The sequence below is a fragment of the Antedon bifida genome, chromosome 5 (assembly GCF_963402885.1).
Source record: "Antedon bifida chromosome 5, ecAntBifi1.1, whole genome shotgun sequence".
Lineage (NCBI taxonomy): Eukaryota > Metazoa > Echinodermata > Crinoidea > Comatulida > Antedonidae > Antedon > Antedon bifida.
In genome coordinates this window covers 28420895-28434041 of record NC_136230.1, presented here as the reverse complement: position 1 = coordinate 28434041, position 13147 = coordinate 28420895, and the positions used below count along the sequence as shown (strand labels likewise).

The 13147-nt window shown below is 35.9% G+C and overlaps 3 protein-coding genes across 4 annotated transcripts in view; 2 read left to right on the top strand and 1 right to left on the bottom strand.

Moving 5' to 3' along the window:
* The window catches only part of LOC144843046 (guanylate cyclase soluble subunit beta-1-like), a 181051-nt gene that overhangs the window by 113551 nt on the left and 54353 nt on the right, over nt 1-13147 (top strand). The window lies entirely within an intron of this gene.
* Nucleotides 121-1299, bottom strand: LOC144843487 (thyrotropin-releasing hormone receptor-like). Its single transcript, XM_078700274.1, has one exon. It carries the CDS (start codon nt 1297-1299, stop codon nt 121-123), a length of 1179 nt encoding a protein of 392 aa, XP_078556400.1.
* LOC144843486 (thyrotropin-releasing hormone receptor-like) lies at nt 6316-7530 on the top strand. The gene has a single exon (XM_078700273.1). The coding sequence runs from the start codon at nt 6316-6318 to the stop codon at nt 7528-7530; it is 1215 nt and encodes a 404-aa protein (XP_078556399.1).

Below are 13147 nucleotides of genomic sequence, written 5' to 3'. Positions count from 1 at the left end.
CTTAAAAACTACGCCACGCTACTACTGAAGACGACTCGTCTCGTCGGCAAGACGTTTCGTCGGGCCTCGTCGTACGATGCTTTCTGAGGCTACATAATTTAGTTTGGAAATGTTTAGTTCTTAAAAGTAGGTGCTGTTGCTACTTTCATTCGGAGATATCGAATCGGTTCGCCTAACGCTGGTTGCTTGCGTACCACGACGTTTGTAACTGGCAGACGCACAGAATGAACCCCCTTGAAATTTAGAGCCTCTGCAACTGAACGCCCTAACAAACGCTTTGCGGTACCGCTTGCTCGATAAACTGTATATGATTGGGTTTATGACTGCGGTCGAATAAACAAGCACACGTGCGATAGATAGGAACATTTTTAGCTGTATTCTCGTAAGTCTTGCCTCACGAAACGTACTGGCCATTGTCATCAACGAATACACTTGAAAAGGTGACATGAGAAGAATATACATTACACCGTTGATAATCAACATACGTGTTACCTGATTCCTGATTTCTGTAAGTTTTCCACCAAAAATGCCATTACTTGCGCGCGTTGATACTCGCGAGTGTAAGCCGTTTATTATAAGTACGTACAATACTGTTTCGAATATTACGTTAACAAAAAACGGTACGGTTTGAATCGTTTCTACGTAAACTTTAACGGAGTCGGATAAAGTGGCGAAGTAAACATATGTGTGTGGGTATTCGTCGTATTTTTCATCGTCTGGCCAAAGAATACAAACAGTTTTCCGTATGATGTACCCAGGAGTCATCGACGCCGCAAGAACGAATGCGAAACACCAGCTACAAACAATCCAGGTCACCGCTCTTGTAAGGGTGTTTACTTTATACTGTTGTAGTGGTTTACACACGGCGTAATAACGATCTACAGCTATGAGACTTATCAAGAACTGTCCAGAAAAATAAGCTGCATTCATGAAAAGATACATTACACATATATCAACCACGTCTTTGCCAACGTTGTCTAGGTACACGTCAGAAGAGGCAAATCTCCACAGCTTGTCCCCAATTGCAAAACTTAAAAACGTCACATCACTTACAGCAAGATTTACCAAGTATAAGTTGGTTATTGTGTGCATGTATTTTACACGGTATACGACGAAGAGGAACGACCAGTTACTGATCCAACCAAATACGAGGAGAATTGGCATCACAATGCCCGTGATGATTAAATCAGCTCTTGTGTATATAAGTCTTTCCACAGTTTCAGGTGTAGATACATTTTGAACGTATAAACCACTTTCTCGACAGTTATTCAAAAAAGCTGTTTCATTGAAATCTTCCATTTGGTTATTTAGGGACTATTTGAATAATAACTGTTCTTGTAATCAGATATTTATAAAAGTTATGGAATAGATTCGCGAAACACTCGGGAATCCTGCATACATAACTAAAACAAATTAACCGGTAAAATACAGCTGCGCACTCGGCGTATACGTTACCGAATTAAAAGTCCTTGTTTGCTTTCAATGTCAATTTCAGAATTGTCTGTATATTGGTTTTTACAGCTAAATTTGTCGTCCTTTGTGCCAAAATGTCTTGGTTTATGTGTGGTGCGATGCTATCAGTGTCGGTGAGTTGATATCGCAACTATATTTGAACGAGTATAATGGTAAATACAAGGAGCGATATGGCTTTTGTTTTACCGCTTTGTAAACAAATTACGTAATCATTCTACGATACGTAACTTGACGATTTCAAGAGCTCTTCAATTTAAACACTTTTGTAGTATTACTTCTGATCAGTTTTAAGTAATGCTCTTCCATTGCTGGTATTTATATTGACACGTTCCCAGAAAATCATTACATGATCAACACTGTTAAGTTGTATAATCAAGGCATCTGACAACTATTATTACCCTTACCTAATATTTTACTTATGGCGCCGTAATGGCTAAATGAAGTTTTTTTTTTTTCATTAACTATTTTCTAATATAAATAATTATCCTGAAACTATTCGTTAGTCGGTTACATAAGACCATGTATCAACATTGTGTTAACCGACGTATTTGGGAATACCACATCACAAACGAGAATGACGTAATTATTATCTACTGTGAATTTGACCACATGTCCTTTTTACACAATTAACCTTCCGAATTTAAAGTAATCTATTTACATGAGCTTAATTCGGTTCATGCAAATATTTACTGTAGTCGGTTGTAAACGTAATTTGTACTCTTAATAATCTATCAAATTTGTTAATTCCAGTTTCGACGAGGTATCTATACCTTAATTTGTCTTAATTATATTGGCAAAACACGCTTATATATAACACTTAAATTGCAGCTGTTGAAATAGCCAATGTGCAAAAGCAAGGACTGATTATTTATAAAATGAATCCAGTCCACTCTTTGCTGTCCGTCGTCTTCCCCTGCCCTTCCTCCCACAGATCTTTCCCTCGAGTGCAAGCTTTAACAATGGACCAGAACTTCCTCTAATTATGTGTCCTGCGTATCCTAATCTCTTTTTAACTAGTTGTTGTGTGAGTCCTTCTTTCACACCAACTGCTCTCAGGATAACCTCAATTTTCCGATGTTCTTTCCATGAGATTGTCAGCATTCTCCTGTAGCACCACATCTCAAAGGCATTTATTTTCTCACATCCATAATTGACTGAGTATAAAAAAGACTGAGTATACATAGCCTTTAATGATACGTTTCTTTGTTTCCAGTACGTTTCTTTGTTTCCAGTACGTTTCTTTGTTTCCAGTCTGATGTTCCTTCTGAGTAGCTCCTTATTCTGCCAAAATTTCATACGGGGCTTTTCTTTTCTGATCTCAATTTCTTTGGTGATGTCTCCATTGGCACAGTGTATGTCCAAGATATTGGTATTTGTCTACTTGTTCCAATAGTGTGCCTCCTACGTAACTATTATTGCCGAAATGCAATGTCTTTGTTTTCATTTATTTCCATTCCAGTATAGCTCCACTTGACAACCTTGGACTATATTGTCGATCGTGCTTTGGAGATCTGTAGTATTGTTGACCATGATTACAGTGTCGTCCATGATTACAGTGTCGTCAGCGTATCTTATAGTTGTATGATTGACTCCATTGAGAGGTATTCCTTCACTATCTTGTAGTACTTCTTGAGGAGGTATTCACTATATAGAGTAAACGATGTTGGTGATAGGATGCATCTTTGCCTCTTTTTCATCTGTTGTGCCTGCTGTTGTTCTCACCAGTGCAGTCTGGTTCCAGTATACCTCCACTATCAACTTCCTCTCATGGTGTGGGATCCCAGCCTTTGTCATAACTTTCAAGAGTTTTGTATGTTTATTCGGTCAAAGGCCATTGAATAGTCTATGCAGCAAACATGTAATTTCTCTTGGTTTTCAGTCTCTCACTGATAACGTTAAGAAGGAATATTCCATCAGGTGTTCCTTTCCTTTTCTAAAACCAAATTGTGTTTCTGTGAGACAACTTTTGATGATGGAGTTGATTCTGTTGAGAATTATTCGTTGTAGAATTTTTGAAGCATGACAGATAAGGCTGATTGTTCTGTGGTCAGAGCATTTCGTAGCTTTACTCACTTTTGTTATGGGTATGAAAGTGAAGTATTTCGGTAGTTCTCCTTACTTCCGATAGCGGTTAACGACAGGTGTGTAAACCACTTATATCATTAATAACATACAGTTTGGTTTGTACAAGACATCCTGGTCCACCTTGATGCATTGCATTTGCATTGCGTCAAGTGGCTGTGATATGGCCCACTCTTTACATTAGCCTGATGAATTAATTAATTAATGCACATTAATGGTTGATTGATTGATTTCCAATATTCCATAAATAATTATTAACCCGTTATATTAAATCTGTATTTAACAATGTGTTTTTTTTTGGCAGCCGTTCTCAGGATTTTCATTTCTGATATTTCGCCTCTCTTAATTTGCTTTACATACTTGTTTATTAATACTAATTGATAAAAGAAATAATTTGGTTGAAAAATCCACTGTTAATATTGTTTCTTGTCAGATTAATCTTAGATATGTTTCCTATGTTATAGGATTGTTTATTAAATTATCTTAATTTTTTACTTTAAACTGATGAAATCTTTCGTATTCCAATAGTACTGAAAGTACGTTCAGCAACAACCCATTGCTAAATTATTCTGACATGGCAGGCGGCACTTTGATAAAGGAGATCATCCGACAGTTTACGCCCGCGTGGTTTGGAAATGCGGAAGTTTCGCAACAGAGAGAGATAAGGCTGATTGTTCTGTGGCCAGAGCATTTCGTAGCTTTATTTGTGTACTAATGTACCGTAATCTTTCTATAATTCTTTTTTATTCTTTGTTAAATTGCATCTTCAATTGCGTTGATGGTGATTTCTGTTTAGTCTCTATTCATTGGTTTCTCTGGTCTGTTGTCTTTAAAATTTTCTTCGCCAGTGTATTTCCTCCCATCGCATGTTGATATCAGAATTTTCATATAAAAGTTCCCATTCTTTGTCTCGTATACCAAGATTTAGCCTCGGCTCTCTTCTCTGCATCTCCTTTATCTCTTGGTGTATCTTGTTACTATTATGTCTGTCCAGATGTTCTATTTCTCTGTGAGTATGTACGCAACCCCTCTTCTATTTTCTTCACCTCCTGAGTAGATGAATCAAAATCTTTCTGTGTTTTAATGGATTTTATACAGAAATAATTATGTTTGTTATTTTTGTTGGGTTTGTATTCTATATTGAGTAAGTTTGGATGTTTATCAAACATTGTCTGTCCTGAATCTATTTGTGTACTTTCTATAATTCTTTTTTATTGGTAACTTTTGCCTGTAGTCCATACAAAAAAGTTTAACGTTATTATTTTCTTCTAGAACTAGAGCTTTATTCAAATTTGTTTCTAACGCTCTTCTACACTATCATCAAACTTGATGTGACAAAAAATGTGATATGGACATGATGACGTCATATCACTACCATATTTGGCACATCACACGAACTAGTTTGATACTGACAGAGTTTAAGGTTGTTGGATAAAGTACAACTAAATAACAAAATGTAATTCATCAATTTCTCCTTCACCACAAGTTTGGTATATTCTACTTTCTCTTGCTACTTTTGTATGTGTTGATATTTGTCTGCAACATTATTCATTTTTAATTGTTACTACTCTCACTCAAATGTGTACTTTCATTGCTGCAAACAGTTTGATTACAGTCTTGTGGTACTGTATATCGAAAACTGTCTAGAAACTCTGTACTTCCGATAGCGGTTAACTGCAGGTGTTTAAACCACTTATATCATTAATAACATACAGTTTGGTTTATACAAGACATCCTGGTCCACCTTGATGCAACCGACGCCATTTGTATTGCGTCAAGTGGCTGTGATATGGCCCGCCTCTTGACATTAGCCTGATAAATTAATTCATTAATGCACAGATGTCCTTATAAAAAATTGATTTCCAATATTCCATAAATAATTATTAACCCGTTATATTAAATCTTGATAGCGATTCTGGTATGAGGATATTACTTATTATTTAGATACCAACATTTATTATCGGTAGCAAAACCATTAACACCGTAGGTAAATAGTTTGTGACGAGGATTATTAAATTGTATATGAGGTGGCTACGTTTGTGTTCAGGCTTCAGAACTTATAAGTTCCTTTGCCAGGGAAAGACTGTCTTTGGTAAGTTTACCGTCCATCTATTTGAAAATATGCTTTTAAAAAATACATTATCAATTTATTTACCTTGAGTTAACATGTGATTTTAGACAGGTGTCCATTTTGGACCATTAATATTAGTTCTGTAGTTGTATCCATTGGACATTTGTATACAATGTAAATTCACTTCGGTTGATTTTTAATCAACTTCGTTTAGTTATTTTAGTAAATCGGTAACTATTTCTGCTTTTTGTTTATAGTCTTGATATAGATGATTCTTCTTTGTCGGGATACTTTCTTCTGCATGTATTCTTTTTTGTTTTCTCTTTTGCCCTCACCTGTCTTTCCATGTTTCCATTGTTTTTGTTTCTTTTCAAAGATTTTTATCATGTTTTACCTTATTTACGAATCCTTTTTTTCTTCTGAGCACTCGTTCTCAAGCTTTTGCTTTCTGATATTTCGCTCCTCTTAATTTGCTTACATACTTTTGTATTATTACTAATTGATAAAAGAAGTAATTTGATTGAAAAATCCACTAATTTTTTTAGATTAATCTTAGAAATTTTTCCAGTTTATGTTACAGAATTGTTTATTAAACAATCTTTTTTCCCTCTTAAAAACTGATTAAATCTTTCTTATTCCAATAGTACTGAAAGGGTACGTTAGGCAACACATTGCTAAATTATTCCGAAATGGCAGACGGCACTTTGATAAAGGAGATCATCCGAAAGTTTACGCCCGCGTGGTTTGATGGAAATCGGGAAGTTACGCAACAGCTACACGCAGTTTCGTCAAACGACAGTGACGGTGAATACTGTTTCGATCTTAGTGAAGAAATGTCGGCTACGTTTCTATATATGGAAGTTGAGGAGATCGTCACTGTTTTCGTGCTACCCATAATATTGATACTCGGCCTATCGACAAACTCTGCATTCCTGTTTGTCGTCGGTAAGGTAAACGCGATGCGTACTGTGACCAACGCGTATCTCGTCAACCTAGCAATCGGTGATATGATTTTTCTCATTGTTGTTATTTCTGACAAACTATGGTCTTACATGACGTCAGAACTGGTGCAGGATCATTCGGCGAGATCTGTGTTTGGTTGCATCACACTCAATGTTTTAAATTACACCTGCTTATTCACATGTGAGCTTCTTATCACTGCAGTGGCCATAGAACGGTATTATGCAATCTGTTATCCGTTCAAATCAGCGCAGATGGACCGTACCAATCTCTGTCGTAACGTCATCATCTCCATTTGGGTCGTCTCTGCATGTTTTGCCTTGACAATGACACCTTGCTTTTGCATATTATCATCGTATTGTTTATCGTGGCCAGAGGGTGAGAAATACGAAGGTTTACCAAACGAGTGGGTCGTCTGTAATTACGTTGACGTAAAAGCGCGTATTTACGGTGATATGTTACGCACAGTACCGTTCTTTGTTGCTTTAATAGTGAACACTGTTTTGTATTCGTTAGTAGTCGTAGAACTAAATAGAAACGTTCAAGATGAAAGTCACCCACGAGCTAAAATAAACCGTAAAACTCGTAACCAAGTTGCCACTATGCTCGTGATCAACACAACCGTATTCTTCGCCCTTATGTCACCGTTCAATATATTTTCGGTGATTTTAATTTTTGACAGCCACCGCACCACACGAGTTCTATCTCCAGAAGGACGGCGAATATACATTCTATTCGCTCGACTGCTGACGTACTGTAACTCTGTTATTAACCCAGTAATTTATAAAGTTACCAACGCTCGCTACCGAAAAGCGTTTTATATTGCGTTCGGTTGCTCAAAGAAGAAAAGCGACGTGCCTTCGATTGGTATGGAAACCGATAACACAAACACGAGTTCAGTATACGCCCTGGAAGATCGACATTCTGTCAAAGATTCTGGCTAGGTGTTGAATTTGACCAACAGTAGTGTACTGTATGTAATATATTTATGTCCGGCCTGGCGTGCCATACTCATTGAACTTTAGAGTTGCTACTAAATGAGTACACACTCAAGTTCAATATTTGGTTATTCGCACTGTGTATTATATTAGATCCGCTGGCATTATTGTCAACGTAGTATTTACCTTAGGCTAATGCTATATATGTTTTATATTGGTATTTCCCATCCGCTGTTCTACGTACAAACGCACAACCAACATGTACTATTATTTATTAAGGTTATTCTAAAAACACATCCTGTGGAATAATATTCACTATGATTGGCTCATAGTTATTTGCAATATTATCGATAGGCGGCGCCCTTTATTGCTATTATTTTTAACATTGTTATTGTGTAATATTTATTTTTAGGCCAGTTTTGTCAGTTCTGTGCAGGAGGTAACAATGTGTTGCTTTAAAAAAAATGATGGCCTTTACAAATTACGTAATGTTACATAATATAAATATTATATACTTACATTTAGACACTAGGAAGTTAAACTCTAAGCTACTTTACAGAAATAGATAAATTGATTTTTTAGACTTAGATACAGAGAAAAGATTACAAGATAAAGTAATGGTACGATTTGAATCTCTCTTTCATCAGCATGTGTTGTTTTAACGTACTCGCTACAGAGAAATAACATCATTCTTCCCTGGATGTACACATGCGCAATAGCTCAATAATACACACGTCCGTTCTGCGTAAATCCAGAAAATAGTTAAAGAGTTTTTGTAAACATAATATGTGTGTGTCTTGATGTTAGATGACATTGTATGTATTTTAAGATTTTTGTTTCCGTTTTGTGATTTATTTACACCAAACGTAATCTTTATTTAAAAAATGAAATGATTTATTGCGATTTGTAAATATTATGTTAGCTTAGTGTAATATGTTTGTCGGTACGTCTTTTCTGGATTACACGTTCACTTTGTGGTGTTATCTTAAACATGTAAAACTTTTTTTCCTCTAAAGGATGCCAATGTCCTTCGGTTGTGTGGTATAGCTTAACTTTATCCATCGAGCAACTTTATTTCTTTTTTAATTCATTAAGTAGTTTACTTATAAAATTGAATAATGGTGTTACTAGCACGCAGTCAGTTACCCGAGGTTATCTATTTACGCCATGCGAACCAAACCCCCAAAAAATAAAACATATTTACTGGATACTCGAATGTGTTTTACGAGTGAAATTCGAGTTACAGGTATCGTTTATTAATATTAAGCACAAGTTTTGTTTATACCGCTTATACACTACTCGCAAGGACTTCGGCTTGTTATGCAACTTCAACGCTAATTAGGTATGGTAACCATTTCGCTCGAAAAATACACGCGTGCATACTGCCTGTTTTCGTTAACATTTTTACCAGAAATTGTCTGTATGATAACCTCTAATCTCTATCATCAGTTTTGAAAAGCATACGAATTTATTATTTTTAAAATGCGACGTATACTCGTTTAAAGAGTATTAAATAGGATAGATGATGCTGCTGCAACAAATCAGTATAGTGAGTAATGTAATGTAACTACAATGTAGTTAGTATAGTTTTATTTGCCTCGTCTGGTTTTTGCGTTTTGTTCAACTCGAGTAAAGACGCGAGTAAAGATTGACTGTACTGCCCTCTACAAACGTTTTTAAACCATAATACTGTAATATGTATTAATTCCTTGAGTGTACACTGCAATGTTTTTAGTACAAACAGAAAAACATCACGTGTCATTACTTTATAACGATAGTAAATTAGAATGGAATGAAAATTGTATCTCGTGTTTTTGTCTAATATTTTGGAGACGTTAATGGAGATTGCTTGTAAAGGCACCGCCTTCAATCAACAAAAGATAACACCAAATTTAATATATATTGAATTGATAATTTAATGGTAAAGTACAAGTAATATACGTTTTAATTTGACAATTAAAATTAGTTCCCAATATACGTACGTACGCGCTAGTTACACAGTGTAATTTGACCAATCACAAGCGACAACTTGGATCATTTTTGTCCAAACTGTTTACGTGTTTCGTGACGCTGTAGCAAACGTCTTTCAACCGTATGAGCATGGAGCATGGTAGGAAACAACAGGGCACTGAGCTCGCCTTGCCAGGATAAGAACTTGTAACAGTCCTTTGATCGTATGTCTGGCTGCGACAAATACAGTACTGTATATGTATTCTCCGCGGCGCGCGATGTCTGCTAAGTGGTGTGGATCTGATTGTGTCGCAGCCACAGATAAACCCTTTTATCTCCGGAGCTCAGCAACCTGTTGTTAAATTGCCTTGGATTAACCGAAAATACATTTGAATGTATTTTGTCATATGAGTTACAATTGTCAGAGAAGAGTGACATTAATTTCACTCTTTCTTGCCTTTATACATATTTGTACAAAATAGAAAATTCATTAAAATAAACCCTGAAAGTTCCACGTAAACTTCATATGAAACTGTTTATTAACATTTATACATAATAGACAGAGGCATATATTACATTTGTTATTCGTCATATAATTGACGAAGAAACTTAATGTACAGTTTGTACCGAATGTTACGATTGATTACGCAAGTGGTACCATTTATTAATGTAAATAATGTACCTAAGTTTAAATGTTATTACACAGTCGTCATGCTAGATGGCGGTTAACTAGAAATGTTGTCATAAGTTTGATTACTATCACGGAGGATTATTTTCATTAAATAACATAAGCGATTTGAAAGTTGTTGTTGACGAAGAATTGAGAATATAGGGCAAAGGTTAAACTAGCGATAATAGATCATTGTGAGAACATACGGTAAGCTTTTGTGAAATAAAAATTACGGTCGTTTTATAAAGTGTGTTGCTGGCTAACGTTACGCATCATTTGCGAGAAAGTCAGCATGTACCCCTTTCTTTATACCCCTCTGAAATCCACCGACGTGAAGTCTCTCAGTTGATCATTTTTACAAACATGTTTATGAACAAGTGAGGCTATATTCAGTAGGCGTTAAATTCTAGAAACTTGCTTTATATTTTGTGTATTTGGAAACAAATTGTTCAGTCGATTCTCAGAACTGTATCTAAATTCTAAGATACAGCATTCTATATACCACTATACCCTAACCTTTCATGATTGAATTAATCCAATATTGCCAGACTTGTGCAAACATAGTCAGACCTTTTGCAAACATTTTAGTGAGTGATCTTGTAACGTCAGTCGGTATTCTTGTTTAAGGCATTTTTTCACACCAAAATGTTGTTCCTGTTTACTCAAGCATGAGACGTGTGCACGTATTCTGATATCAAAATTGTGATTTTACAGAATTATTAAGTTTGGTGGTTTGAAATTTCTGAAAGCTGATTGTTTTTCAGAGTACTGCAATATTTATATTTGTTCTGATAAATGATTGATTTTAGTCATTTAGTTTGTCGGTTGGTAATTAATTAATTGTACTTTGCGCCTATTTAATGCAGTCATTTCTATTCAGTCACATTATTAGTGTCTATACAGATTTAGTTGATGATAAATAAAGCGACATTTAAACATATCTGTTTGCAATCAGTGTTGATCAAAGGGACCGTACATGCACAGTATGTTGTATGTTAAACACCTCACAGAATATCATTAAATAGATATGTTAAGCCCTGTCTACACTATCAAACTTTATGTCATGTGCCAATATATGGACATGATGATGTCGTATCACTACCATATTTGGGCACATCACACTTTTTTTTTGTCAAACTAGTTTGATAGTGTAGACAGAGCTTGATTGTATTTCTGTTTCTGACCCGGCTTCCATTTATACTGTGTACTCGGATTGTTGTTTTTTAAATCGATGTGTTTTTATTTACTAAGAGAATTACGGCGTTCCAACAGTCCTACTTTATATGCATTTTTCCCCATTAGCGTTTGTATAGCCAGTAGGTATTCATTAGCCTGGCTATATAAGATACAAATATACAGCTAGCTGCCAACGGGACCGGTTTGTTTTTGAATCCATGCTATTAGATCGACTATTTCCCCGATACTTTATTACCTGTAATCACCCAGTAGGTATGTAATGATGGTGATATTAAGAGAAATTTAGCATGACTGTCTTTCTCTCTCCAGTTTAATGTATGTATCACTCTGAGGTAGAATGAAATATGACTACTTATTTATGACAATTTTGGGAATCACTGGTGTCATTTTATTATCGTTTGACGAGTGTAGTGCATTCTCCTAATTTTAGAAATGTTTGATACGAGGTTTTAAGACTCAAAACAGTAATAATACTTAACGATATAACGAGATGTTATACATTACGTTTTCTAAATTACGTTTTTTAAAAACATTTTTAGGCCGTTTTTTCTTGAATTACAAAAAGTGAAAAACAAAGAATTGTCAGTATCATTCCCGTTGGACATGCGCTGTTTTGATTTTGAGTTTTCTTGATACGGTTCTTTTTTCTTTTAGAGCATTACATTTAAAAAATGAATATTTAACATTTAGCCTAAATTGTAATGCTAAAATTGACCACTTCGGTCAGTTTGTCGATATCCGATTGGCGATAACCGGGTTTGGCCTTGGCGTGAACCAAGTTTAGCTTTTGCGAGAACCGAGCATGTTTGGCGATAACCGAGTTTGACGATAACCAAGTTTGGCCGAGAGAACCGAGTTTGGCGATAACCATGTTTGGCGATAACCGAGTTTGACCGAGAGAACCGAGTTTGACCGAGAGAACCGAGTTTGGCGATAACCATGTTTGGCGATAACCGAGTTTGACGATAACTGAGTTTAGCCGAGAGAACCGAGTTTGGCGATAACCATGTTTGGCGATAACCGAGTTTGACGATAACTGAGTTTGGCCGAGAGAACCGAGTTTGGCGATAACCATGTTTGGCGATAACCGAGTTTGACGATAACCGAGTTTGGCCGAGAGAACCGAGTTTGGCGATAACCGAGTTTTGATTTAGCGAGAACCGAGTTTGCCGGGAGAACCGAGTTTGCCGGGAGAATCGAGTTTGCCTGAAGAACCGAGTTTGGCCGGGAGAATCGAGTTCGGCGTTGAGAACCAAGTTTGACGAATCCAGTGAGAACAAGGCCATATACATGGCTACAGTCGCGTGCTCAAGTTAGTGTTTACCGACCAACCGACCGACATAGTGAGCTGTTTCACGCGACTAAAAACCACAGCAACTAGCCATACAAGTCAACAAAAGTACTTTAAGTCTATTAAAACCCCTTTAATATTACGTACAATTGAAATCTCATTAAAATAACTGGTAAATCGACATTAAGGCAAACTGGGATTCACAAAGATGAGCTTTTGCAATTCACACAATTATCCTTTGTTAAATCAACTTGTGAACTTTCTATTGTAACCCACATATTTAATTTTTTTCACTGCTTAATATACCCGTTAGTTGCCAAACGTTTCGAGATGTTCCTTGACAGAAATAAGCTCTGTTATGTAAGAAGCACGTGTCTACGACAGTATTGATCTTAAGACTGTTATCTTACTAATAAATTTGAAGTGCTCCTACGATTCAAACCACTCAAGAAAAATATAAATCACATTAATGTTCATCATTAATGTCCTCTTTTCCTTAACACATTAATTTTTAA

Bases quoted from the DNA above. Each gene is read 5' to 3' on its own strand.
- LOC144843487 (XM_078700274.1), bottom strand. From the start codon at position 1,299: ATGGAAGATTTCAATGAAACAGCTTTTTTGAATAACTGTCGAGAAAGT.
- LOC144843486 (XM_078700273.1), top strand. From the start codon at position 6,316: ATGGCAGACGGCACTTTGATAAAGGAGATCATCCGAAAGTTTACGCCC.